The following is a 25,694-nucleotide window of genomic DNA, read 5'->3' as shown; positions in this document are numbered from 1 at the left end:
GATCGGTCTAGTAGTAAAAGCAAAAGCCAACGTACATCTCCTTTCAACGCCTAATATCCTATGGTATAACTTAAGCAATCTGGTTGACCTTGCAAGACCAACCGGAACCACCAGCAAGAAGAGGCAAACTGGGATATCATTAGTAAGGGACAAAAAATCGGACAAAATCGCAGAATCTTACCTAGCGCCAAGGCACCAGCCGAGCTCGTTGCCCTTGATCTTCTTGGCAATCTTGACCTCGCGGTCAATGGGCATTTCGTAACCACTGTGGAGGAGGGCCATCATGAAGTTGAGGTCCAGACACCACTCAGGTCGGCCATCCAACTCAGCCATGGCATCAGGGATGGTGGTGAAAACATCCCATCCAGACTTGCCCATGCAGACAGTCTGGGTAAGATCGTGCATCTCACGAAGAGTGAAGGAGTCAGGCATACCGAGGGGCTTCGTGCGGTCGAAGAAGTAGGAGAAGATGTAGACATCCTCCTTGGTGAAGGTCTTGGAAAGCAGGGGCTGGTGGATGCCGTTGAAAGAGCAGGGAGCGAGCTTGCACTCCTCATCTTTGTTGAGGATCTTCTCAGCAAGATTTCGGCACTGAGCGGGAGCAGGCTGCGAGGGACCAACAAACGTAACTTCAACAGGCTCCTCACTGCCATCAAGAGTAATTTCAACAGTCTTGTTCATGCCCGGCGCAATGCAGGGGTTAACAATGGGTTGCTTTACCCAGGCCTTGTCGGTGTTCTTGGACTCGATGTCCTTGATGAGAGCACCATGAATGGCCTTGCGGGCAGCCATAAGACCATAGCCCAAGTGAGAGTGCTGGTAGAGCTCGAAGTGACGACCGCCAAAGTCGAGATCGTACTTGTGATCACCCTCAGCAAGCTTCTCGGGCATTCCACCGTGGGCGGCACCCTTGAAAGTGGGCTCGAAAACGATCTGAGTAGAACCACCACCAAGATCAAAGACAGCGGCAGTCTCGCTCTTATCGGGACCACCAATCTTGCCGAGAAGGTAGTTGGTGGTAATCCAAGCATAAACACCCTCGAGAGAACCGTCCATGATAACGACGCCTTCGTTCTCCTTGTCAACGACAGGGAAGGGGTAATCCTGCTCGAGGTGTCGTCGGACTTCAGCAAGAATAGCATCGGAGGCTTCCTTGCCAATCATTCGAAGACCAGCGGTGGCCTTGACGGCGACGGGAGTGCAGCCCTTGAGGGCGTTGGGAACGGTATCCATGGCGACCTTCATGAGGGGATCGAGACTCTTGGCAGCGGCCACAGGGTCGCCGTTATACTTGCTGAGGCCACCGACATCCTTCTCAGTCATCTTGAATTCCTCATGCTCGAGCTCAGGGGTATCGCCACAGTTGTTGAACTTGTAGACGTGGATTCGCGAACCAGTGCTGCCGGCATCGATCATGAGAACATACTGGACAATGGGCTTGTCCTTGGAGAAAGACTTTGTGCATCGATCGGTACCGTAGGAAGAATCTGAGGGAGACTGGCCATTGTTGCCCTGCGCAGGGTGAGTGACTGCTTCTTGTTAGCACAATGCGATTGGGACTCTCGATCGACTGCTGCTACTACCTCCACTAGGCGTACCTTCGTGATACACTTCAACACCCTTGGGGGAGATAAAGTAGAAGAGGGTAACAATCGCAAAAACGATGGCGGCAGTCTTAATCCACCTCGTCCGCTGGGACTGTGTCATCCAAGACTCCTTCATCCTGCCAATAATGCCTTGCCTCTTGGGCTTAAACTTGTATCGGTCTGGTTTCTCGTGAGGGTCGAAGACGGGGAACTTTGATGAGGGCGGCGATGTGGGTGTTCTCATGAGCGCGGGTCTCGCGAGAAGGGGAGATAAGATTGCGGTGTTGGGGCTGTCTATTTAAAGAAGGGACTGGACTCGGTCGACCATCGGATAATTCTAGGGAGGGAGGGAGTGGTTCACTTCGAAACGAGGGTTGGGTTGGGAGGAGGAAGGGGATTAGAGCGTGGCGAAAAAAAAAAGGAATAAATTAAAAGGGATGGGATGGGATGGGATGGACGAGATGAGATTTTGGTTGTTGGCTGTTGGCTGTTGACAAGCTGGCTCTCTGTCTTTCAGTTGCAGACCGATAAAGTTAACACAGATACAGTGAGAAAGGGGGGCAAAGATAGTTTTTCGTGAGAGACGGAAGTGGTTTGGTTTGCGTGATACAGCCAATCTGCATGCTTAAAAATCGAGGTTCCACACGCACCTCCACGGCCATAGCGATAGTGCCCGTCCAGCTGGCGCATCTGTCAGGGGCTTGGAACCTTGGAGGATCAACTTTTAGGGGAGACATGCGAAAAGCCCCTGAAATCCCAGGGAAGAGAACGAAACGCTAATTTTAGATGCCCCACTAATGGTCAATATGCGACTTTCAATGTCATCAAGTTCGAACAGTACGTGAAAGATGCCGAGACGATAGTTATTGCTCTTTAGCAGGTACCTATTCAATACTCGTCAAAAGTGTCCTGGCTCGATCTGTTATTTTCTGGCTATGCCATGGCTCTAGGACATAGACTCAACTGCGCCTCGTTTCTAGGTAGGACTCTCTCCGTCAGCGCCTTTAGAATGTTCCAGTTTCAAGTGAGGTCGACGCAATGGATGTTGCCTGCCTATAGTACTTTCATACTAGCACTTCAATTCCTAGAATCCTATTACTCAACCTGCTCAACCCAATAACCACAACCCTCACTCCCAAGGCTCTGCCCAAACCTTCATAAAGCCATAAATACCTTTCGTGAATATATCTCTGCGATCCATATCAGCCAAGAAAATCGCATTCCTTTCACCCCCAAGTGACAAAAGATGGACGTCCAACTCTTTGTCTATGACCTCTCACGAGGCCTGGCACGCCAGATGTCCATGGGTCTTCTAGGCTTCCAGCTCGATGCCATATATCACACCTCTATAGAACTCAACGGCAGAGAGTATGTCTATGATGGAGGCATTATCGCAATCAGACCAGGCTCGTCACACCTTGGACAGCCCTTGGAGAAGATCCATCTCGGCACAACGAATCTACCTATGGACGTAATAGAAGAGTTTCTCGACTCTCTACGGCCGATCTTTACACTAGAGGTAATGCCCTTAATGCATGGTTTGCTCACTGTTCTAACGATTCATAGGCCTATGACCTCTTTCATCACAACTGTAATAATTTCAGCGACTCATTCGCAAACTTTCTATTAGGAAAGGGTATTCCAGAGCACATTGTCAAAATGCCACAGGCTGTTCTCGACTCGCCCATGGGCCGTATGCTTCTTCCTCAGCTCACTCAAGGGATCAATGCCGGGAGACAGAATGGTTCTATCCTCGGACTTCAGCAGAGCGCTCAGACGCCAAGTGCTCCAAAACATGGCGTCAAGATTGTTTCCAATTCTGCCGAGTTCGATCGTTTGATGAACGGGGCAAAGAATTCATGTGCGGTCGTCTTCTTTACCTCAGCGACATGCCCACCTTGCAAGGTCCTCTACCCAATTTACGACGAGCTTGCGGAAGAAGTTGGGGAGAAAGCCACACTGATCAAGGTCGACATTGCACAGCCCCAGGCCCACAAAATTGGAAGCCGATATTCCATCAGGGCGACACCAACCATCGTGACATTTCTGCGTGGTGAGGAGGAAAATAGATGGTCAGGGGCTGATCCAGCTGCCCTTCGAGGAAATGTCCAGCTCCTAGTGCAAATGGCACATCCCGTTCATCCTCATGAGAGACTCCGGCTACCGACCTTTGCTAATTCCAATGCGAAGCCTGTTCTCTACGCAAAGGTCCCTCCGCTGGACAAACTCCTGGTTAAGATGGGTGACGAAGTTGCTAGGAAGTCAGAGGTACAAGCTCTCAAGAAATACCTTGAGGATCGGGCGAAGGATGGTCTTTCAAGTGCAGTCATTCCTGAGATGAACCACCTGTCGAGCCTTGTCAGGTATTCGGTCACGACACTTCCCATTGACATTCTTTTCACTATCGTCGACTTATTCAGATGCGCTCTTTCGGATCCTAGAGTCAGTGGATACTTTGCAGAAGAAAAGAACCATGAGACGGTCCGTACTGTGCTGGACTTGGTCAATCAACAATCAGGATGCCCTTATGCCCTTCGCCTGGTCACGCTCCAGATGGCCTGCAACTTCTTCTCAACGCCCTTATTTCCCGACGAAATCATGCGAGATAACTCGTTACGTGCTTCTGTCATTCTTCTCATCTCTTCGAGCTTCCTTGACGAGAGTCATAACAACGTGCGAGTTGCTGGCTCATCCCTTCTCTTCAACTTGTCAGTGGCAAATCGCCGGGCAAGACAAGAGTCAAAACCTACTCTTTCAGGGGATGACGAGATCGAGCTTGCTGCGTCAGTAGTCGAAGCTATAGCCTTGGAGGAGAAGTCAGCAGAGGCGTTGCATGGAATGCTTCTCGCTTTGGGTCACTTGGTTTATGGTACATCACTTGATGGTGATCTCCCGGATCTGCTTCAGACAGTTGGTGCAGGAGACAACATCCTTGGCAAAAAGTCCAAATTCCCAGATGAAAAGCTCATATCAGAAGTTGGGAAAGAGTTGTTAGGTAAGGGGCTTAGGAAACCATAGATCACTGGGAATGCTATTAGTCCGTTCTTAGTCCATATCTCTATATTGATACCGCACTTAGCCAGAACTATACTCCAATATGGAGATCGAAATCTTCCTTAACCCCTTTTTGAGAAGCAAAGCAACGAGGTTAAAATGGCCATTGGCTTCTGCAGCTTTCAAGGCATCTGCCAATTGGCTCGCGTGGTATGGCAATCCACACGAAAGGCGGCAGCCAATCCCTCCAGCAAGGAGATATTCAGCAACATCAAGGTGGCCTTTCTGACATGCAACTTTCAAGGCTGCGCCGCCAATGTTTTTTGTATCAGAGTGAATGTCTGTGCCGGCTCTTACCAATACCCTGACCCTCTCCAACCCCCGTTCTCTCGCTGCAAGGAAGGGAGCCTTTCCTTTACTAACCTCTGTGAGGAGATTTAAAGCGACCAACTGTTGAACAACTTCGCATGGCACCTTCGTCGACACTGCATGACTGACCAACGATTCCCGATCATCCCGGCTTAGACCTCCTGGGTTTCTCATTATTAGGTGAAGTGTGAACAGAAAAATATCAGATCTGAAGTCATTCCGGGAAATTGAAGCCTCAAAGGAGGGGGCTGATATTTCATCACATTGTGCAGTGTAACTCCATGCTGTAAAAGCAGCTTAATTATGGCGATGTCACTCCAGGAACAAGCAGCTGCCAGCGGAGTCCATGATTGCGTCCCACTGTTGTCTCCTTCTTTTTTTCTTTATGATGAAATGTGGCACGCTTGACTCACTCTGTACCGAGACCAGGATACCACTAGGTCTTTCCTAGGTACCTCATATCCTGCGAGGCTCTAATGATGATACACTAGAGCCTCTGTTGGTTTTCATCTATGTACCTATTGATCCGGGGTTTCACTCACCTTCGATGTCCATCTTCAAGACGGATTAGGATTACCTGAGCTCAGCAACTTCAGGCTGAATCGTGCCTGGCTACTATTTCAGGGGTGTCCTAGTTCTGCAATCCAGACATACTGATACGCCAATGAACAGCGGGAAATCAACGATGATTGCCGTCCCAAGTGAAATCAAAGCACGTCGTCTGCTCCCTCTGTTTAAGACCGACCCTCTTGAACCTCGATACTGCTTGCCTTGTGTTAGACGCCTCACAAAGGAAGGAACTCTTCCTACGCGCGAGGGTATTCCCAATGGAAGGCTACGTGAGAATCGTCACTCAGCAGTAAACAAGCAATGGTTTGCTAATGGGAGCCCCTGCAAATGTTATAATCATTCCTACGGCATTGCGATCCCAGAAAACGCATTTTTATATGGTTACGCAAAAGGCATTCGATGCTTTAGGTGGGATAATTATAGGCAGTACGACGAGGGGAACGAGGATGACACCGTCGATAACTATGACGAAGGAGAAGGCAAACTCGAATGTTCTGCTTGTCAATCTCAGTGCTCCTCTTGCCCTTATCAATGGGATTCTGAAAGCCTATGCACAAATCCAGCCAAATCTGCCGGTCTCGACAATCGCACTCTTACTAATGACCCAATAGGTCCACGATTCTCAAACACTATTGGCCGTTGTAGCAACTCAAGTTGTCAAAGTCACCTTGAATCCTATCCTTGATTTTCGAGATCTGTGGAAGATACGAAACAATCATCCGTCGCTGCCTTGTCTATGACCGAACTTGGGTGCTCTTGGTTCTAGAAGTTCCCGGAGGATCACAGAAGGACTTCGAGCTTAACTCCGCCTCCCCCCTAAAGATCCATCGCTCACCGCCGTTTTAATGCCACTGGCGGTCTTGAGTTGTGGTCTTTGTGTGAGACTGCGTCAGCTACCCGATCTAGGGGAGGAACGAAAGCTCAGGACCTCGATCCTAATTGACGAAAAGACTTAGGTAATTTAGCCTAAGATTAGGGGAATCTTTACTGAGTTTATTTTAGCATCCTCTTCTAAAGTCTTATATCTTCTTGTTCCCTGAGGCCGATCTCTCTAAAGGTCTTGGTATGCCAGAAAAGACCTGCAGTAACCTTCCATGGGCCAAGGACAGCAACAATTACCTTGCAAAGTATTTTCTGCTTTATCGAAGGCGCGGTGGATGCCAATGGCAATTCCGGTCTTCTATGCTGCAAAAGCTGCTATCGATATTACAGGAATCATGGCTATTACCATACCCTGAGACAACAGCAACCAGATTTCAAAAGCTGCGGTAACCCGAATTGCGACAGGAATAGCGGTAACTTGACAGGCCATTAGGTCTGGTTCTTGGGCCAGTGGAGATGAGAATACCACCGTCGCGGAGTTTGTTATATTCACTTGAAGAAACATTGGCGGGCAGAGGAATTAGTCACACGGCCCCCAAGTGCCAGACTTTCGAACCTTGGGCAATCCTAACTGCGGTCATGACTACAGCAACCATCTAAGGCGTTTCTATTACTCTGGAGACGATTACTTTACTCGTTACAGTCGTTGCTATGGTCACTTCATGAGGCATCGTGATGAGGAACGTTCCTCACAACAACACCATATTGCGATAAAAGCAGCAACAACTACACTGGTCGGTGGCTTTACGTCAAGAACCATTCAGGCGATGAAGAAAACCTTCGATTTAACTGTCGCGATGATCATCTTAAGACTCATAAAGGTAAAGAATGTGTCCCAGGACCCCCAAAGCCGACATAGCATACATGTGGCAATCATAATTGCACCTGTAGGTGCTCTCATCAACCTCCCATGTGTGTCTTGGTGTTTTCCATGTATGGACGGCAGAGGAGACCAGGACACTGTATGAACATTACGGGTATGCTTCTGTCTGATTGTATTGTGAGACTTCTAACTAACCGGGGAATCACCATCGAACTGATGGGATGTCACAGCAAGATTTCCAAATGTGCCTTGAGTTCCCTTTGAGAAGGGTGACCGTACGAAGGATGCGTTTTAGTTAAGTCGAAATTGCGTATTGGTGCTTGATCATATACATTACAAATAGAATATAAGTTTGTAGGCCAAATCCGGTACATCTAAGCTGACAAGCTCTAGGGATTTGCATTTGGCTTTTTTAGACGTATGTTGCCTGTATCAATGAACAAAATTGCAGTTGAGTTTAATCCATGGATAGCTATAGGGTAATCGCTTGCCCAGATCCATATCCCAACCAACCACCTGTTAGGTTGGTAGAAACCTGTGCTGACTAACCGAAACGGCAGCCCCACCCAGAAAATCTTGGGGTATATAAACTCGCACTTTTCCCGATCTCTTTTACTTTTGCTCCTTAGATCAAAAAGCATTTTTTTAATGTTTTCTGAGCCGCCACGACCTTCACCCGACCTCTGGGTCACCTCCCACGGTGTCGCGTTGCCTTTCCCATTGCGGGAAACGCTCAGTAGATTATAACCCTTGGATATAGGAAATTCTCCGTCAGGTCGTTGTTTCGCAACGATGTCTGTAGGCGGTGTAATGCCAAGAAGGGGGGACATTCCATCATCCTGAAAAGGATTTTGTAGTAAAATTCGCGCTGCTGATAATAAGCTGTGTGATGTCGCATAAACGCGTGTTGCTCACGAGGATTTCGCACATGTCTTGCTGTAAAATTTCTGTATCGTGAACTTTCCGTCACTGTACAGGGTCGGGTCTCAAGAAGCGATTATGGAGCCTGTGTCTGGACTTCGTTCCTGCAGACCAAGACTTAAGCGAGTTATGCCTTCTGTAAGGATTAAGCTCATGAGGCTCAAGGCCGTTACTGGATCGTGTTCCGAGCAGTGAAGCTAGCGTCCATATCCAAGACACCTTCACAAGTCGCACTGCACTGGCTTCACGTCAAATTCGACTTCATTACGTTGTATGCAAACGCCCTATTATACAGCGCTAATATCCCCATAAGTCGCGAATAGTTCCATCACTCATGGTTGGGAGAATCGCCCAGAATTCCATCAACGCCCTGACTTCTGTGCTGATCCCTTACAAAGTCTTCGATTTTGTCATCGTGATGCGGTCGTTCTGGTGGTCCTGGTGGCTTGTCTTCCTCCTTGGGCGGGCTCTGACGAGCTGGCAGGATCTTGGCTGCAGCTGGGACATATTCTGTGACTGCAACAAGTCAGCAATTATTATATGTAGAGAGAGCGTTTGGTAGAACATACTCTTCTCGACAACAGGATTGGGTTTCTGATTCTCCAGTTCACGGGTGCTGTCCGCAGCCTTGTCCAGCTGCTCCTTGAAGCTCTCCTCTCGGAGGTTGTTGTTCTGGCCTGGTTCTTGAGAAGCCATTTTTGTTTTGTTTTAGGCGGATTGAGTTTCCTGTTGAAGTCTGATGCTCCGATGAAGATCTAGACGAGCGAAGGATGCATGTAAATATTGTGTATCCCTACCCCATTTCCTTGTTCTTCCACCTTTATCCCCGGCATTGGCATACGCAATGGCGCAAATCCTCAATGCACCCCTGTGAAACCTTACGTTAGTTCAGTCTTTCAGCTTGTCACCCTCTATAAAGTGACGTCAAGTCGCAGTTGGCGGGGTCATTCCGATAAGGCCCGATAACGATTCGAAAGTCTATCTTATCGGACCGTTCTGAATGGATGGGCTGATGATCACCCAACAATTCACATTTGTTTGTTCCGCTAATTAAAGAGGTATTTTATCAAACAAAACTTTGACGCCGTTCCCTTCTTTCTATAGGTGCTATTTTCAACCTCGATTCTGGTGAAAGTACAGCAAAGATGGCGCCAATTCCTATCACTATCGTTACAGGGTTTTTGGGATCAGGTAAAACGACACTGATCCTGAACCTGATCCCCCAACTTCGCGCCCAGAACCCAGACTATAAGCTTGCGCTTCTCAAGAACGAATTCGGCGATCTCGCAGTCGACTCACAACTCGCCGCCAACTCTGCCATTTCGGGCGTCCAGGAACTCCTCAACGGCTGCATCTGTTGCAACCTCGTCGGTCAACTCGGCCCCGCGCTCGAAGAACTAGAAAAGACCGTCACGCCCGATCGAATCGTTATTGAAACCAGCGGCTCGGCTTTTCCCGCGACCCTCGCTCTCGAAGTCAACCGCCTTGCGCGTGAGTCCGGGAAGTACATCCTCGACGGTGTCATCAGCGTCATTGATGTCGAGAACTGGAAGGGCTATGAGGACACTAGCTACACAGCACGCATTCAAGCGCGCTACACCGATCTCATCGTCTTCAACAAGTGGGAGAATGTCAGCATGCTGCGATACGACGAATGCCTGGACCGAGTCGGCGACCTGGAAGTTGACGTTGCCAAGGTCAAGAGCGACAAGGGCAAAGTGTCGATGGACTTGATCTTTGGCGTGGATGGTGGTTTGGCGAAGGAGTTGACAGAGGCAGATGTTGAAAAGACCAACGGCCACAGTCACGACCACTCCAACGGCACAACAAACGGCCACTCTCACAACCACCAAAGCGAAGTCGAGGTTTTGTCAGTTGTCCTGAAAGCCGATCCTTCAGCACGAGTTTCGACCGAAAAGCTCATTGCCTTTCTCTCCTCCGCCCCCAAAGACGAAGCCTACCGCATCAAGGCCCTTGTCTCACTATCATCAACGCCCACAAACTCCGATCCCGATATCCCCCCACCAGAGCCAAGCGCCTCCGGCCGATATATCCTCAACTGGGCATTTGGCCGCTGGACGTTCACACCTGTTGCGGAATCACTGCAGGAGCATGACTCGAGCAGCGATGTTACACTGCGCATGACGATAATATTTGCGCGGTATGAGAGCAACAAGTGGAAGAAGAGAATTGAAGCTGGCGGATTGATAGAATTAGAGGGTGGAGACTCAAGCGATTTGACAGTTACAAAAATTCTATAGACTAGAACATAGACTTAAAAGTTGAGATGGGATCAGATGAAAGAAGATGTCACGAAGAGACGAAATAGATGGTTATGAAGCATAGACTCATGATTGAATTGAAAGAACGCTTGTCGCTATTTGGCCAGGATATAGAAAAACAACCCCGCTCGCTACCTGACATTTTGAATACATACATGATACAATCTTTTACTGGCAATCTCTTATAAGGCTTTATATCCACCCAGGACCTGGATTGACAGGACTCGGAACAAAGTTGGCACCAGGCACTGGCCCATTAGTGACTTTGTCGTCGTTGAAATTTTGCTCATCAAAGTAATAATCCGCCCAATCATCTTCGTAGACATCATCCTCGGGAGTCTTGGACTTGATCATCCATGGATCATCGAATGAAGGACTATCATCTGCCTTGGCTCTTGACTCAACCTCTTCTTGAAAGCGCTTGAACACTTCGGGCGTCGAGAGGGCCGACATTGGGGTCGGAGGAACCGAAGGACCCGTCGCCACTGTCTTGATGGTCTCAGCCGGACTGCTGCAATGCGATGTTGGCGAAGCCGGTGGTGACAGTGAATTTGCTTCGGGATCAGAGGTGAGAGAAGCGGAGGGGCGATGAAGCTTGGCGATACCGTCCAGAGACTGAGGAATCAGAGGAGGTGGGCGGTTGTACTTCTTGACAGTTGGTTTGTGATGAAGCCGAGAGAAGCTGGGACTGGTTTCGACCGGCGTGGCTGTGATGGAGTCATTTTCACAGCTTGAACAAGTCCCAGACGTCTCAGCGATTCCATTATGACACACCCGACACATTGGGTCCGAAACACTGTCTTGTCGAACATGGACTTGTGTAGAAGATGCGTGAACAGGATGGGAGTTGAGGGCATCTGCCGTTGGCTTGGAGGGCCGTCGCACAACGACTGTGTGAACAGACTGCTTGCGCTTCTGAGAATCTTGCGATGATCGACGAATAGCGACCATTTGAACTGATTGTTTTCGTCTAGGCCATCCTGAGGCCGAAGCATCGCTTGGTCGTGGTGATGAGATTGGTGAGACGCCAGGTGTAGCGTGGTTGTCTACTCGTTCGAGCTTGATGGTCTTGGCTTCGCTGATGACTGCAGAAGGCGAGGGCTCTCTTGCAATATTTAAATCATCAACAACTAAGAGGCTCTTTCGAATGTCCACAGAAGGTTGGGGAACTTGCGGTGTTGCTATTGCTGTTGCTGTTGCTGTAGACTCAATGGTGTCGACCTTTTCTAACGGGCATGGCTCCTCTTCAGCGGGTGTAAGTGGTCCAAAGGCCGATCGGAACTGTCCATTAAACGGCCCAAAAGTTAATCGCAGCGGCTGCTGTGCTCGAGGATGCTCTAGTCGTGGTTGTTCTGCTGGTGCCTGTATTATTCGAGGCTGCGCGGTCTGTGGTTGAACTGTCCGAGGCTGCTCTGTTGGGGGTTGTGGTTGTGGCTGTATTATTCGAGATAAATCATGCTGAGGCGGTCTCAATGCTGAAAGCTCCTCTTGCGCCGGTTCCCGCACGGGAGATAACTGTTTCTGATGCTGAACTTCGTGTCTTCGGTGTATTTGCTCCACGAAAGAAGCCTTTCTCATATTAATAAGAGACTTTTTACACTCCTCGTCGCTGGGAATATCGGCCTCAGTGATCCTCCTCGCAGGTCGGTCCGGATAGTGCAACATGGTGAAATCTTTACTGGTTGAAGGGGCTGTTTTTGCCACAGACTCAGAAGCTCTTCTAAAGCCCCGAAAACTCAGGTTTCGGGGCGAGAGCTGGTCCCGCCAGCTGCTCATCTTATCATCGTTGTTGGAAGTCCAAGAAGGCATCGTGAAGAGGTTGGCTTGGTGAAGCAGAGTAGAGTAGCCTGACTCGGAGCACAATGTCTCACAGGCCAGGAAAGAGAATTTCCCAGAAAACCTGATTTTAGCAGGTTGGATATCCCAGCCCCAGCCTCCGTTATAAGGAAATGTCTCTGGGGTCCCCTTTTTTTGACAGAGCTGAGTGGTGTCAGGCTGTTTGACTGGAATGTAAGTGAGTGATAGACGGGAGGGGTCCTGGGTCTTACAAGACAAGCCCCCCCCTCGGAGGATATCTTCAGTGGGTATAGAGCTCTGGGGAACAGAGCGGAACTGAACTGAACTGAGGTTGGGAGACGGAATAGAGTTTCTCGTGGTAAAGAGAAATTCAAACCTTGTTAGATGGCCTAGTCATCTCTAGTATGCGCCTCTTGTTACCTTTGGCGGCTCGGAGGCTCCGATGACAACAGGTAGTGTCATTGTGCGGGGGCAACTCAACCTTTTGGCTTCTGCAGTAACTAAATAGGACACTTCAAGGCGTCAAAGGTGGTGTCAGGCACACGGCACAGGGACGGGAAAGGTACATACGGCTTGGTACAAAGAGGAGAGTTTGTCTTCCAAGAATCCAATGCAGTTTGGGTAACACCAAAAGTGCTCCATCTTAACATCACCAACCATTCCCCAGAGATAGGCCGCAAGAGAGCCCGAGCATAAAGACGCAAGCATACAATGGAAGCTGAAAATAAATTCCCCTCTCATGATTCTTTCTCAGTGACGACTGACAGAGACTGAGACTGAGAGGTGACATAGAGCCACATGGCCCATGATTCATGGCCGCAAGCCACCAAAAAAAAACCGCCCACCCTATCCACTCACTACCCGATATATCCAGAACCTCAGAGACCATTCCAGTCAATCTTGCCCCTGAAATCCAAAACCTCGTGCAAGAATTCACAAAAACTATATCGACAGACTGGTTCAGCTGCTAGCTCCCACTATCTTGTCCCGTCCCTCGGTTCCTGTGCCTGGCATGGTCTTTGCAAGGCTGTTCCTGGCTAGTAATCATTGCCGTCCTTTGTTGGTCATGACTCGGCTTACGCCATCTTTTAGAGACCTTAGACCTTCCACGTCGTCAACCAAGTGTGGTAACTGTATTTCCCTCAGTACAGTAGCCTCAATTGGGCCCTCTACATGGGTCATCCATGCTAGCTGTCAATCATGGAAATATTGCGGCTTTGTAATTGATTGATCCATTGATTGTTTGATTAAGCGATCGACTACAGGTTGACAGTTACTGTCATGTTGTTGCTAAGAACCAACAACGTTGGTGGCAGCTCGTTGCAAAGAACCTCGACATCAGACAGATACTGTATAGTAGAAGCTTCATCCAAGCAAGTGCCCTCCGAAGGGATTGGCAGCGTGCTGAGAAGAACTGCAGTCTCCTTGGAATGCTGACGCATCAATTCGTTCACAATGAGATGCTGTGCCCTGCTTGGAAGCTCGTTGAAAGAGAGCTCCAATCCCTGCGGCGTGTAACCCGAATTTTGACCCTCCTCCTCTAGATGTGAACTTAATCTGTATCTTTCAAGCATTTCTGGAATTTGGTCATAGGATTCGCCCCCTCCTTGTGTAGATCCTCGAGAATTCCGCCGCGAATGGAATCGAGAATGATGCGTTGAGTATGGCTCGCAGTCAGACTGTTCCGCGAAACTGACTTTTCTGCTCTCCTCGCCGGCCATAACTTGACCACTAGACCGGGACCTGTTCGGGAACTTTCCTAGCGACGATTGCCGCGAATAACTCGGTCGATACGGTCCGGCCTTGGGAGTCTCAGATTCGGTGCTAGAGGGCGGCGCAAAGCTTATCGTGGACCCCTCTGCTTCCGAGGCCACGATCTTTGTTTCCGGGACCGGGCGGCTGGAGAACTTCACGGCCGAGGACTGCCTGGAGAGATTGGGTCTTCCTGGCGTTGATGCGCCGCTGCGATACGGGCGTGCAGTATCTTCTCGCGTAGGGCTTGGAGGGCGCACACGACTGAAGGCTGCCGAAGGTCCTAGCGAGTCTCGCGAGACAAGAGGGGGAAACTCTGCCGTGGCAGAGTCTGTGCCGTCTCCATGTGGTCGTTGGTTCGCCTGCGTTGCCGATGACTCTGGTGCAACTTGAGAGGCTGATGCTGATGCCGACTGTGATGTTTGGACTCCACCAACGCCAGCGCCAACTCCCTTTACTGTCGCAGACGATGACATTGTACCGTACGACGTACTCGTCCCGACCGTATCTCCAACTGTGTCGGACTTGGACCTTCGGCCAAAGCTTTCCCAGAAGTCACCACGCACTCTGCCATCCTCATCATGAGAATCTCCGCTCGCCAACAATGGCTGACGAGCTGCATCACTCGGGCCGATGTTTGTTTCGTCAATCGACTCATGGCCTAGTATAGAACTGTACCCCATTTCTTCGTCATCGAGAAGTTCTGCTTGCGAGTCTTCTGCCTCGTCATCCTCGTTATCCGTTTCATCTAATGCACCGTCTGGGAGATGGTGTGTGTGAATTCCCATACTAACCCCCATCTTCGAAAGCATCCGGATAGCCGGCCGTCTTGGTAATTCGGGAACATCCGTCGTACTAGCACGTCGGCGATCGTATATCTCCTCATGAGGGTTATACAAACCGGGCCTCCCAGATATCGTATCATATATGTGCTCCAGCTGATCCAGCTCCTGGGTAGATGTCATGTTGTCTGATCGGCCTCGGAACATCTGAACATCATCCCACCATTCTTCGTTGCGGAGTGTATCGTTGACGACGATCTCCCAATCGATATCGCTACCTATCCCATTGACGATGAGATCGTAGGTATTTAGACTGCCTGATGCCAAGCAAAATACTTTGACCTCTGCGTCAATTCTTAATTTTTCAAGAAGTGCCAGAACTCGAGCATGCTCCTCGTTGACCTCACTCTCATATTCCACAAATACCATGACCCGAAGCATATAAACATGCTTCCAGAGTTGCACACTGTGAAGAATATGTCCGAGCTGCAAAATGAGGGTGTCTACTAATGTTAGCTTGTGCTGTCTTCACAAGAGATTGATCTTACATGTATCAAAGTTGGTGGTCAGCAAACTCTTTCCGTCAGAAGTAACCTCGGCCGACATCTGGATAGGCCACAGGTCGATGTACTTTTTGGTGTTGGTTCCGTCCTTTCTTGGTGTCTCGAGTGATTCAAAGCCACACCCCACTGCAATGTTAAGTCGATATCGCAACGCAAGGTCCTCAAGTATAGTCAGATACTCTTTTGGAGACATCATGTTCTCGGTGCGAATAACGTCTGTTGGTAGGATGCCCTCCATGAGTCTTGCCGACGTGTCACCCCGTCGCCTCCGAGGCCTTTCGGGAGCTTTGCCATTTGACCTAGCGGGCCGTCGCATTTGACTAGACAAAGACACGGGAACATCAGGTACGCGTAGCTTCGGGTTTGATTTCCGCAGTTCCTCCATGTTGTAGAACCCAAGCACAGCAATGTTAGGGCGCATTCCACCGAGGCCGGCTGATAGTATCAGATTGCGGATACCCCAAGTAATGGTGGGGGACATCGTTAGTTGCACAAAAGCCTTGATCTTGGAGAACTCATTGATGTATTTTGTCCAGGCATGCTGTTGAAGCCGAGCTTCATGAACCCCTGAGTTGAAGTCGTCGGTCACAATGACATGGCCAAGAATGTAAAGCGACCCTTTTTTGAGTGAGTTACAAAACTGGATCAACCTGGTCTGCCTGCGAGGGTTGTTGATAAGTAATATGATGTGCGGTCTCCAGAATTTGATGTGTTCTGGTCTCAGGCGTAGCAAATACTTCCTTACTTGATGATAGATCAGGTTTTGGCTGACATCGCCCCAGTGCTTAGGAGGGCTAAGGTAATGAATGAGGAGGAACAACAACACAAGCACTGTAATTGCGATAGCGGCGTAAGTCTCATCGATGAAGAACATAGCAAAGCCTGACAAGATGCCCGCAAGGAAGGCAGTTTGCCAGGTGAAGAACTTGAAGCTTGGCCTGAAGTTAGGGGCTGACCCGACCTTGAGAAGGAAGCAAGCTAAATTCATGACGAAGAAAGTCATCTGATATCCCATAGAGATAAAGGTAGCGATCTGGTTGAGATCGGCGAAGAGCGCCAATTGCGCAATGACATAAGTCAGAAGCAAAGCGTAAATGGGTTCGTCACCGTGTTTCGTGCCCTTGCTGAAGAAGCCGAGGCCTGGAAGAAGCTTATCCCTTGCAAAAGCTTGGAACAGCTTGGAGGCACCGATAAGGCCCATGAGAGCGGAGAAGAAGGTGACTGCACATTCGCCAGCGAGGATGACAGGCTGGGAGAGGTTGACAAGAGGGATGACATTGTCGTTGGCCAGGAAAGATGTGTGGGTTGTGCTAGCAGCCAGTGAAAGGATTACGACAAAGTAGATGATGAAAGTTGTCAGCATTGCCCAGAGCGTTCCATGAGGAATCGATCTGCTTGGGTCTTTTAGGTCTCCAGACATGGATGCCCCCGCAAAGATTCCTGAGGTAGCACTGTCTTGTTGTCAGTACGAGCTTGTTATACGCACACAGATTGGTAAGGGTCGTACGGAAAGAGAATGCCAAACAGATCACGAAACGTTTCAAGGCCTTTGAATTGGGGTCCACTGTGAGGAAGGAAGTTGTCGGTCAGGGTATCAAGACTAGGTCCGGTGAAATGAATCCCGAGATCCCTATCATGGAAGGGGGCCTTGAAGACAGCAGAGACCGGGATGCTGACAATGGCCAAGCTCAGGATAGCAAGCAGAGCATTGGAGGCTCTCGAGAAAGTTGCAGATCCTAGGAAACAAAGACCAGTACAAAGCAACAGGGCCGCTGTTTGGAGGCCATAGCCAGTCCAGTAACCTGAGGGGAAAGCCGCGCCGAGATTCAGTCTAACACAGTCAATAAGACCAACAACGTTCATGCTTGCGTTGAGAACTTGAGCAAGATAGAAGAGGATTCCAATGGAACCACCAAACTCTGGTCCCAGAGACCGTGAGATAAGGTAGTATGCACCACCACCTTTGACTTCTCCATTGGATGCGATGGCCGATAGAGAAAGCGTTGTCAATAAGTCAATGGAGTAAGCTGTGACTAGAAGTCCTGGAGTCTTTGTTAAGATTTATGAAAGGCCCTCGTATGAGAGAGAAGCTTACCGAGGATGCCCACGAAGCCGATTTTTCCAATGATTTGACCGAATCGCAAAAACATGAGAATACTCATGATATTGAGAAAAACAGGGATGTATACGCCCGAGATGCTGCCCAACTTGTTGTGCCGTGGCTCCATGGTGACTGATACCGATCCTCGTCCGCCATGGGACTCGGCTATGCTATTTCGTTGTCGTTCTCCCCCATTGTCAACTCCCTTGATATCTGACTGTTGAGGTGTTGTCATGATGCAGTCCAGAGAGCAAGTGAGCCAGAGAGACAGACGAGGGGTCAGTAGTAGCGAGCACTGGCCCGGCCCACATGAGCAAGTATGAGACGGTGAAGAACCGCGCGGTGGAACAAAGCACAGAAGAATGAGGCTTTTGAAAGAGGGGAGAGGCCTGGGAAATAATGATGTTATGGTGTATTCTATTGTTCAAGGACCACTTAGCAATTGGGTAATCGGTCGTCAATCCTATGCTTGCCAAGAGAATTCCAAGCTGAAGCCTCCCGCGTGTTGCATATTGGGCGTGTTTAGTGTGGTTGTGAGTGGATAATACAAGGGCAGTTGTTCGGCAATCCGGGCAAAAACGTCCATGTTGGTTTGGAGATCATCACCAATCAAGGACGCCACAATAGCCTCAAGGGAGGGCATTCTTGGGCCTCCATCGCAGTTACAGCAGGAAAGGTATGGAAGTTTGGAGGAACTAGACGGGTCAGCAGGGGACTATGGTGCTGCTAATGTTGGTGTTTGAGCCTTTGAGGTGGTTCCAAGGGTCCACGGGTGCTGGACATTCCCCGCTAAAACCTGCATTTCAGCGGTTAGGGGCTGGTAGAACCCAGTAGTGTTGCTCAGAGCTATCTCTCCAGGGCTCAAGATATCACAGTGATAGTCGTCTTTATGACTCTGTCTGTGGGGAAGTCGGATCATGTGCAAGAGCTGGGATGGGAGGCAGTAAAACTTGAGATTTTGATCCCAAGTGACAAAATAAGCCTTACAGAAACTCTCCTTACTTATGATAACTTACCAAAGTCTTTTTTATCACTTGACTAGGGTCAAGGTCCCAAGGTTTCCTGGTCCCGGAAGCTGGCGTGGCTTGCTTATGCTGGAGCTCATACTGAACCACATGGTGCAGCTTCGTATCGCGATAGGCGCTATAGGTGCTACCAAATGACGTAGGCCATGCCGAAGGAAATCCACACAGAAATTCAAGCTTCTGTCGGTGCTTTTGATGCCGAGGGCCGTTTCGCCGTTTGGCCAGAGAGAAAGACGAGACCTGATGCTAGTAAAACACAAAAACCAAGATGAGTGATCGAGATCTCTGATGTGAGATACATAGAAGATATCTATTCACATGTCGACATGCGCCTCATTCATCTGACTCGACTCTTAAGGGTCGTGACGCCCCCACTGAGCGTGACAGCATAAACGTGCCCGCTTCATCGCACCAAGTGACGGGTAACGCACATCGATTGTTATGGTGGGGCCGCACAGCCAAGATTGAACAGATTCGTGTAATAGGGTTGATATAATTCGAGGTCATGGTTCAGTGTTTTCAGAGACGTGGCTTCACCGTAAATATTCTGAACAGAGAACAAGTAGTATCGAAATTAGTGGCCGTGATAGGCATGTTTTGCCGCAATTAAACATGTGCGGATAAGAAGAGATCAACGCTCGTAAACAAATCCTTCTGAAACGTTACTCATCAACGTCCCAAGGTATTTGACTCGGTCAATATTACGACCCCCGATTTGGTAGGTACATACAGTGCAACCCTAGAGATAAGGTTGCAGGCCAACGGTTGAGTTTTCTTTCAAAGCATTTTACTTGCCGATATCCACTGGCTCTGGATGAGTCCATAAGTCCATACCTAGAATACTCGACGGCAGACATGCAAGCCATGATATGACATCCAGTGTAGACCCGGGATGAGTACTTAGGCACTTATCACAGCTTATATAAGCCGACTACTTGTTATTTAAATACTTTACCATATCATATGTACGTTAATAATAACCATGTACAAGGCATCTTTCCATACACTTGTAGCTACTATTAGTATTGCTAAGTATTGACCTTTTCAACGCGTGGAGCCTATAACCAATACCTCCACTATTAGCCTAGCCTGGCTCGGCAGCTGCCCTTACTCAGTAGGTCACCAGACCCCGGAGACTGGGCTTCCCTGCGTCTGAGCTTCACTGTTCAGGGCAACTACCAGCCTGGGCATACCTAGGCAGGAGCCTGTAGTCTTAGCCTTCGCCTGTATGCTACGGCTTGGCTAAGCCCTTATCTCACGCTTCTTCTTCACTTCCAACAAGAAATTCCGATACCTCTCAATTGACTCTGTCACCCGACCAAGCGTGACATATCCATATAACCTTTGTTCCCGAAACTGTTTTTGGTCATCATTCTTTGCCGTCATTCTTTTTGTTGACTTCTTTGCTTCTTCAACTATCTTATCAATATTACTGGGCATCCCGCCAGTCATCCATCTGCCTACTGCGTCATTACCGCTGTTCGCGACTCAAAACTGCTGTCAACACCGCTCAGACTATGCGATAAGGCTTCTCACACCTTCAATCGAACTAAAGAATGGCTTCTCCTTCGAGAATCCCATCCGAACAGCCTCCCAGGTCTGCTTCGCCCTCGAGCTTCCGACCTCGATCGATTTCGGCTTCGGTCCCTCGAGCTGATTTGACAGCGCGTCTTGCTTCTCCCATCCCGTCACAACTACTTGGAACTACACCTCCCAGGGGAGGCTCGCCACGACCCGATGCAGCTCCACGTGCCGAGAATCTCGAGGATTTGTCCCAGTTGCCTGGGAGCGGGACCAGCGCTCAAGGACCTGGCGTATCTGCTCTCGCCGCTGCACTCTCCAACTCTCTAGGCCAGTCTCCTCCGCGACATGGCACTCCCGCAGCTCGCGTTGCTACTCCCCCGATTCGCTCACAGTCTCCTCTGCTCGGCGGTCGAAATTCGGGCACGCCGACCAACTATGGATCTTTCAATTCACGGTCACAAAATGCGCTGGGCACCAGTGCACCTTATGAAGATCCTGAGATTGTCAAGCGTCATCTAGTCCAACCCTCGGATGAGAATCCGGGTTCAGAAGAGTCATCGATTCAAGGTAATTCGAAGGGCAAGCAGCCAGCCGAAATCGGCGGTGCCGGACTAGGCGAGGACGAGTTTTCCAGCCTGAAGTTGCAGGGAGGTGATGTGACTCGAGGTATCTACAAGTGGACCGAACAGGCAGAAGCGAGAGCCAAGTACAACCGCAGCAAGAGCTTCGATTTGGGACGGCCTGAGCCCGAGGCGGAGGTACTTGACATCAACTCGATAAAGGTGCCCGGCGGCTTCCGAAGAAACCATCTCCGTCGCAACGTCCAAAGCCCTGGTCCTCATGGTCATCCTGAGGACGGCCACGCCTCTCCTGCGCCGGGCCAGCAAAGATTATTCACCTCAAGCTTCCTCGAATTTTTGACAATTTATGGCCACTTCGCTGGTGAGGAACTGGAGGAGGATGACGAAGACTTAGGACCGAACGAGTACTTCTCATCGGGAGAAGACACAGACGAGTACAACTCCGACGACGAGCGGGAGCCTATGGAGGATAGTGCCTTGTTGACACCTTCAAGACGCAGACGCAAGCGCAAGGTCCGTGGTGGCACTGGAAACAATAGCCCCATGAACGCAGCCTTGCTGCTTCTCAAGTCCTTTGTCGGTACTGGTGTCCTCTTCCTTCCTCGAGCCTATCTCAACGGAGGTATGCTCTTCAGCAACCTGATCCTCTTTGGCGTTGCCGCTCTGAGCTACTACTGCTTTGTGCTTCTCGTACAAACACAGCTCAAGGTTGGAGGCTCTTTTGGTGATTTGGGTGGTGCACTTTACGGAAAGCATATGCGCACCCTTATTTTGGCCTCTATTGTCATCAGCCAGATTGGTTTCGTTGCCGCTTACACTGTATTCACTGCCGCCAATTTGCAGGCCTTTGTCAGGGCTGTTTCCGACTGCAAGTCCTCAATCAGTATCCAATGGCTCATTCTTATCCAGATGCTCATCTTCCTGCCATTTGCTCTTCTAAGAGATATTGGAAAGCTGGCATTTACTGCTCTAGTCGCGGATGCCTTTATTTTGATTGGCCTAGCTTACCTTCTGTACTACGATATTCTGACTCTCAACGCCAACGGTATCTCCGATATCATCATGTTCAACAAGAAGGACTGGACCTTGTTCATCGGAACTGCGATTTTCACCTTTGAAGGCATTGGTCTTATCATTCCTGTCCAGGAATCGATGAGACACCCTCAAAAGTTTCCTCGGGTTCTTCTTATCGTTATGATTATCATCACAGTCCTCTTCATTGGCATGGGTGCCATCTCTTATGCTGCCTACGGTTCTCACACAGAAACTGTTGTCTTGCTCAACTTGCCTCAGGACAACAAGATGGTCAACGGAGTTCAGTTCTTGTACTCTGTTGCCATTCTGCTTTCTACACCATTGCAGATCTTCCCCGCCATTCGTATCGCTGAAACAGAGCTTTTCACTCGAAGTGGCAAGTATAATCCTTGGGTCAAGTGGCAGAAGAATGTCTTCCGTTTCTTCGTGGTGATGCTTTGCGCTGCCATTGCTTGGCTCGGTGCCGACCATCTGGACAAGTTTGTTGCACTCGTCGGTAACTTTGCCTGCATTCCACTTGTCTTTATCTATCCTGTAAGTCAACACTGTCGAAAGATTCCATGTGCAATACTGACTTTTTCTTGTAGCCTATGCTTCATTATAAGGCGATTGCCCGCACGAAGTTTTGGAAGGTGGCCGACATCCTGCTCTGTATCTTTGGATTCATCGCAATGGCGTACGCTACCACACTTACTGCGATGAGTTGGGCCACTGCTGAGCCTAAGCATCCGGGATACTGTGACGAGAAGGGAACAATGGTTGGGTTCTGAGTCAAAGACTCATGTACAGTTGGTGTAATAGGTGTGCGAGCATGAGTTGGAGAGGTTTGACGGCCGCAAGGCTTGCTATACCCGTGTGTCAGTTGAGGATCCATTGCATATTGTAGCTTGCATTGTGGTGTTACGTTATTGGATAGACTGTATGTAGCATTTGGAAATGGGTGATGGGAGTTGAAGGTTTTAGCCGGTTGGTTTCGAGTTTCATTATACATCGTGTAGGCCAGCATATTCAACTATATTGCTTGGCAGTTGGTGATTCGTGGCTCGTGACTTGAATAGCATTATCAATTGTCTATCAATGATTCGGCTTCGACACGTGGGGGGCCGGCTCGACCGGAAAGTGGGGGATTCTACATGAATCTCGGAGACCGAGGCGAAAATGATGATGTATGTCTATCGCAAAACACCGGGCCGTGATATTCGGGTTATTGGAGGTGTCACCAGAATAAAAGCGAGGTCTCGTTCAAGGGCCACGGCTCGTCTCAAATATTTTGCCATGTCTCTCCGGCCGTCAATAAGCTTGACAAGACGCTGTCTCTTCAGCTTGTCATCAACATCCAGGCGAACTTTTGCTCAACAGACACGTCAGACTCGACCTCCGCCTCCTCCGCCCTTTCAGACCGTCGCAACATGCCCGGAGCCGACATGCGGATGCGCAGCTACTCCTGCTTTGCCAGAGGATCTTTCTCTGGACCGTGAGGGGCCTCTCAAAGGCGCAATTGCTGGGTATGCAGAGCATGTACTAGTGTGTACAGGAAATGCAGATTGGCCATCGAGAATAGAGGATGATAATGGCGGCGATTGCCTCGCTGCGGATCTGAAAGAGTTATTTGGACGTGGAGGGACTTACAGCGATGTTGGTGCTCTCTTATTATATATGGATTATGTACTGATCAACATAGCCTTTTCATAATGTCTCTGTTCTCAACTCGTCGTTTCCAAGCTCTGTTTCACCACGTCCTGAGGTTCAGACCACATCCGTATATTTAGTCCCAAGCTTCAAATACGTCCCTTTTCTACCGCGGGTATCGTTTGATAGTGTAGAAGCACTAGCAAAGGGATTTCTTCTCCCCAAGAAGCTTCACCCTGCACATGAAGGTCTCTCACCTATACATCGGGATCGCTTGACCCGCAAAGAAGGGTACCAGGGACTTCTACCAGGTGTTCAAGATGTTCGCGATGTTTTGGTCTTGATATGTGGACATACAGGGCGTGATGCTAGATGCGGTATCATGGCGCCTGTCCTGCAAACTGAGTTCGAGGACAAGTTGGGAATGGAGGGTTTTGACGTCTTGCATGGACCCGTACAAGTCAATCTCGGCGATAAACAAAGAATACAGGGAGAAACTGGTCAAGGCAAGACTACAGCTAGAGTTGGTTTGATCAGCCATATCGGGGGTCATAAGTTTGCTGGCAACGTCATCATTTATCTACCTCCAGACCTGAAGATGGGCAATGAGCCTCATCCTTTGGCTGGATGTGGAATATGGTATGGAAGAGTTGATCCAAAGAATGTGGAGGGTATTGTAAAAGAGACTATTCTGAAGGGAAATGTGGTTGCGGATATGTTTAGAGGAGGTATTGATGCTGAGCATAAGATGTTGAGGATGTAAGATATCTGTATTGATAGATGGTTAGATACCCCAAGGTCGCAACACATGAACAAGAACTCTTCAATAGAGGTATGCAATTATAAATCATTACCACGCGCTACCTATCTACGAAATGTATTCAGTCATGACGACTAGGTATACATGTTGAGGTGATTCAAGTGATTCACGTGACCTTGATCTAGTAATTCCAGCTACAATTTTTGGTGACCATGAACTCAAGGAACTCCTGAAGTTACTGGAAAGAACGAGACCGCAAAGTCCAACCCGTTTTTTACGTCTGAGCATATTTGCCTTGTTTGGTCTATTTTGACCTCAGGCGGTTTTATTCTAGATGTGAAAGCTCAATAAGACGACTGAAAAACTCTGTGACCAAAACTGGTGCACTCACCACCAACCGATATGATGAGAGCCACGTCAAGGATATTCACAAGTTCATCGCGATCTATCATTCATAACCGACTAATTCTCACAAAATATGGTCAATTTCAGAGCCGTTTGTCAATAGCCAAGACGCAGCCTCCAAGAATCTTATCACGGAGCCTCTCAACTTCATCACCATCTCAGCAACACGCTTCTCAAAAACCAGACTTTTCTACACCTCTTCAATCACGGGGCTTCCCCTCTCTAATAGTGGTTGGAATAATTCTTGCCAGTGGCGGCTACTATCTTCTCACGCCGCCGTCTCGACCCAACACTCTCAACGAGATAACCTTTGTTCCCTACGGCATCACAGCTCGCGAGGCCATCTCACCAACCTCATTCGTCATCACCGCAGTCCCACGCACACCAAACCCTTCTCTACCATACCTGACACCTTCAGATAACCGCTGGAGCTATCCTCTCTGGTCTGTGGAGTTCAAGCAACCTGAGGTACAAATTTCTCGGCATTATACACCCCTGCCTCCACTATCTACGGAGGATCCTACAGATGGCTCGCTCCGGTTTTATATCCGGACTGTTGGCGATGGTGAAATGTCCAACTACCTAGGTCGAAGACAGGTTGGTGAAGATGTTTTCCTGCGTGGTCCACACGTTGGCTTTGAAATAGCGGGGCGATTGGGTGAGCATTCTCGTCTTGTCTTCCTTGCCGGTGGTACGGGCGTAGTGCCTGGTATACAAGCAGCGAAGGCTGTCTTGGAAGCGAGCGAAGAGTCAAGCGTTGACCTCCTCTGGGCAGTGAGGAAGAGAGAAGAGGTTCAAAAAAGTGCTCCTCCTCGGCAATCATCGTGGAAGTTTTGGCAAGAAAAGAAGCCCACTCCATTAGGCACTGAGGTTGAGAACCCTAGTCCCGTCACAAAGCGCTTACAAGACCTCAAGATGACCTATGGTGATCGTCTCAGGATACAGGTCGTTGTTGACGAAGAGGGAACTCGCTTCCAGGATAAGGATATTAGGGATGCCATTGCAGCATCGCCTGGAACTGTCGCTTCATTCAATGCAGGTTGTCGATTCCACGATCAAGCAATGCATGTTTACGCATCAGAATTCGCCCTCGCTGACGGGCCTGGTTGTGTGTGCAAGTCTTCCGAAGGCACTACCCCCGGGAAAAACTTGTTTATCGTCTCTGGCCCCGACGGTTTCATTGAGTACTATGCTGGGCCCAAGATATGGTTAGGTGGCCAGCAGACTCAAGGTCCGATTTCTGGTGTAGCTGGTTATCTGCAAAAACAGAACCCTCTCCTGGCAAGAGATTGGCTGGTCCTCAAGATGTAAAA

At 49.3% G+C, this 25,694-nt stretch overlaps 9 protein-coding genes across 9 annotated transcripts; 5 read left to right on the top strand and 4 right to left on the bottom strand.

Annotated features, from left to right (window-relative positions):
• Positions 1-70: 70 nt before the first annotated feature.
• Positions 71-1,830, bottom strand: FMAN_05811 (putative guanosine-diphosphatase; the record flags this gene model as incomplete). The annotated part of the gene is made up of 3 exons (XM_041827487.1): positions 71-128; positions 182-1,529; positions 1,599-1,830. 3 exons carry the CDS (start codon positions 1,828-1,830, stop codon positions 71-73), a joined length of 1,638 nt encoding a protein of 545 aa, XP_041678445.1.
• A 1,002-nt stretch (positions 1,831-2,832) lies between these two features.
• Positions 2,833-4,604, top strand: FMAN_05812 (uncharacterized protein; the record flags this gene model as incomplete). The annotated part of the gene is made up of 2 exons (XM_041827485.1): positions 2,833-3,105; positions 3,153-4,604. 2 exons carry the CDS (start codon positions 2,833-2,835, stop codon positions 4,602-4,604), a joined length of 1,725 nt encoding a protein of 574 aa, XP_041678444.1.
• Positions 4,605-8,473: 3,869 nt separating this feature from the next.
• Positions 8,474-8,841, bottom strand: FMAN_05813 (uncharacterized protein; the record flags this gene model as incomplete). The annotated part of the gene is made up of 2 exons (XM_041827484.1): positions 8,474-8,661; positions 8,715-8,841. The coding sequence occupies 2 exons, from the start codon at positions 8,839-8,841 to the stop codon at positions 8,474-8,476; spliced, it is 315 nt and encodes a 104-aa protein (XP_041678443.1).
• A 449-nt stretch (positions 8,842-9,290) lies between these two features.
• FMAN_05814 (uncharacterized protein) lies at positions 9,291-10,406 on the top strand (the record flags this gene model as incomplete). Its single annotated transcript, XM_041827483.1, has 1 exon — positions 9,291-10,406. The coding sequence occupies one exon, from the start codon at positions 9,291-9,293 to the stop codon at positions 10,404-10,406; it is 1,116 nt and encodes a 371-aa protein (XP_041678442.1).
• Positions 10,407-10,619: 213 nt separating this feature from the next.
• FMAN_05815 (uncharacterized protein) lies at positions 10,620-12,236 on the bottom strand (the record flags this gene model as incomplete). The annotated part of the gene is made up of 1 exon (XM_041827482.1): positions 10,620-12,236. The coding sequence occupies one exon, from the start codon at positions 12,234-12,236 to the stop codon at positions 10,620-10,622; it is 1,617 nt and encodes a 538-aa protein (XP_041678441.1).
• A 1,247-nt stretch (positions 12,237-13,483) lies between these two features.
• Positions 13,484-17,657, bottom strand: FMAN_05816 (uncharacterized protein; the record flags this gene model as incomplete). The annotated part of the gene is made up of 4 exons (XM_041827481.1): positions 13,484-15,261; positions 15,307-16,772; positions 16,829-17,363; positions 17,417-17,657. 4 exons carry the CDS (start codon positions 17,655-17,657, stop codon positions 13,484-13,486), a joined length of 4,020 nt encoding a protein of 1,339 aa, XP_041678440.1.
• Positions 17,658-20,003: 2,346 nt separating this feature from the next.
• FMAN_05817 (putative AVT3-involved in amino acid efflux from the vacuole) lies at positions 20,004-22,357 on the top strand (the record flags this gene model as incomplete). Its single annotated transcript, XM_041827480.1, has 2 exons — positions 20,004-22,121; positions 22,175-22,357. The coding sequence occupies 2 exons, from the start codon at positions 20,004-20,006 to the stop codon at positions 22,355-22,357; spliced, it is 2,301 nt and encodes a 766-aa protein (XP_041678439.1).
• Positions 22,358-22,751: 394 nt separating this feature from the next.
• On the top strand, positions 22,752-23,979 carry FMAN_05818 (uncharacterized protein; the record flags this gene model as incomplete). Its single annotated transcript, XM_041827479.1, has 2 exons — positions 22,752-23,222; positions 23,269-23,979. 2 exons carry the CDS (start codon positions 22,752-22,754, stop codon positions 23,977-23,979), a joined length of 1,182 nt encoding a protein of 393 aa, XP_041678438.1.
• A 399-nt stretch (positions 23,980-24,378) lies between these two features.
• On the top strand, positions 24,379-25,692 carry FMAN_05819 (uncharacterized protein; the record flags this gene model as incomplete). The annotated part of the gene is made up of 1 exon (XM_041827478.1): positions 24,379-25,692. The coding sequence occupies one exon, from the start codon at positions 24,379-24,381 to the stop codon at positions 25,690-25,692; it is 1,314 nt and encodes a 437-aa protein (XP_041678437.1).
• Between the last annotated feature and the right edge of the window lie 2 nt (positions 25,693-25,694).

Source organism: Fusarium mangiferae, assembly GCF_900044065.1.
Source record: "Fusarium mangiferae strain MRC7560 genome assembly, contig: FMAN_scaffold002, whole genome shotgun sequence".
Classification (NCBI taxonomy): Eukaryota; Fungi; Ascomycota; class Sordariomycetes; order Hypocreales; family Nectriaceae; genus Fusarium; species Fusarium mangiferae.
This window is presented reverse-complemented; position numbering and strand designations above follow the sequence as displayed.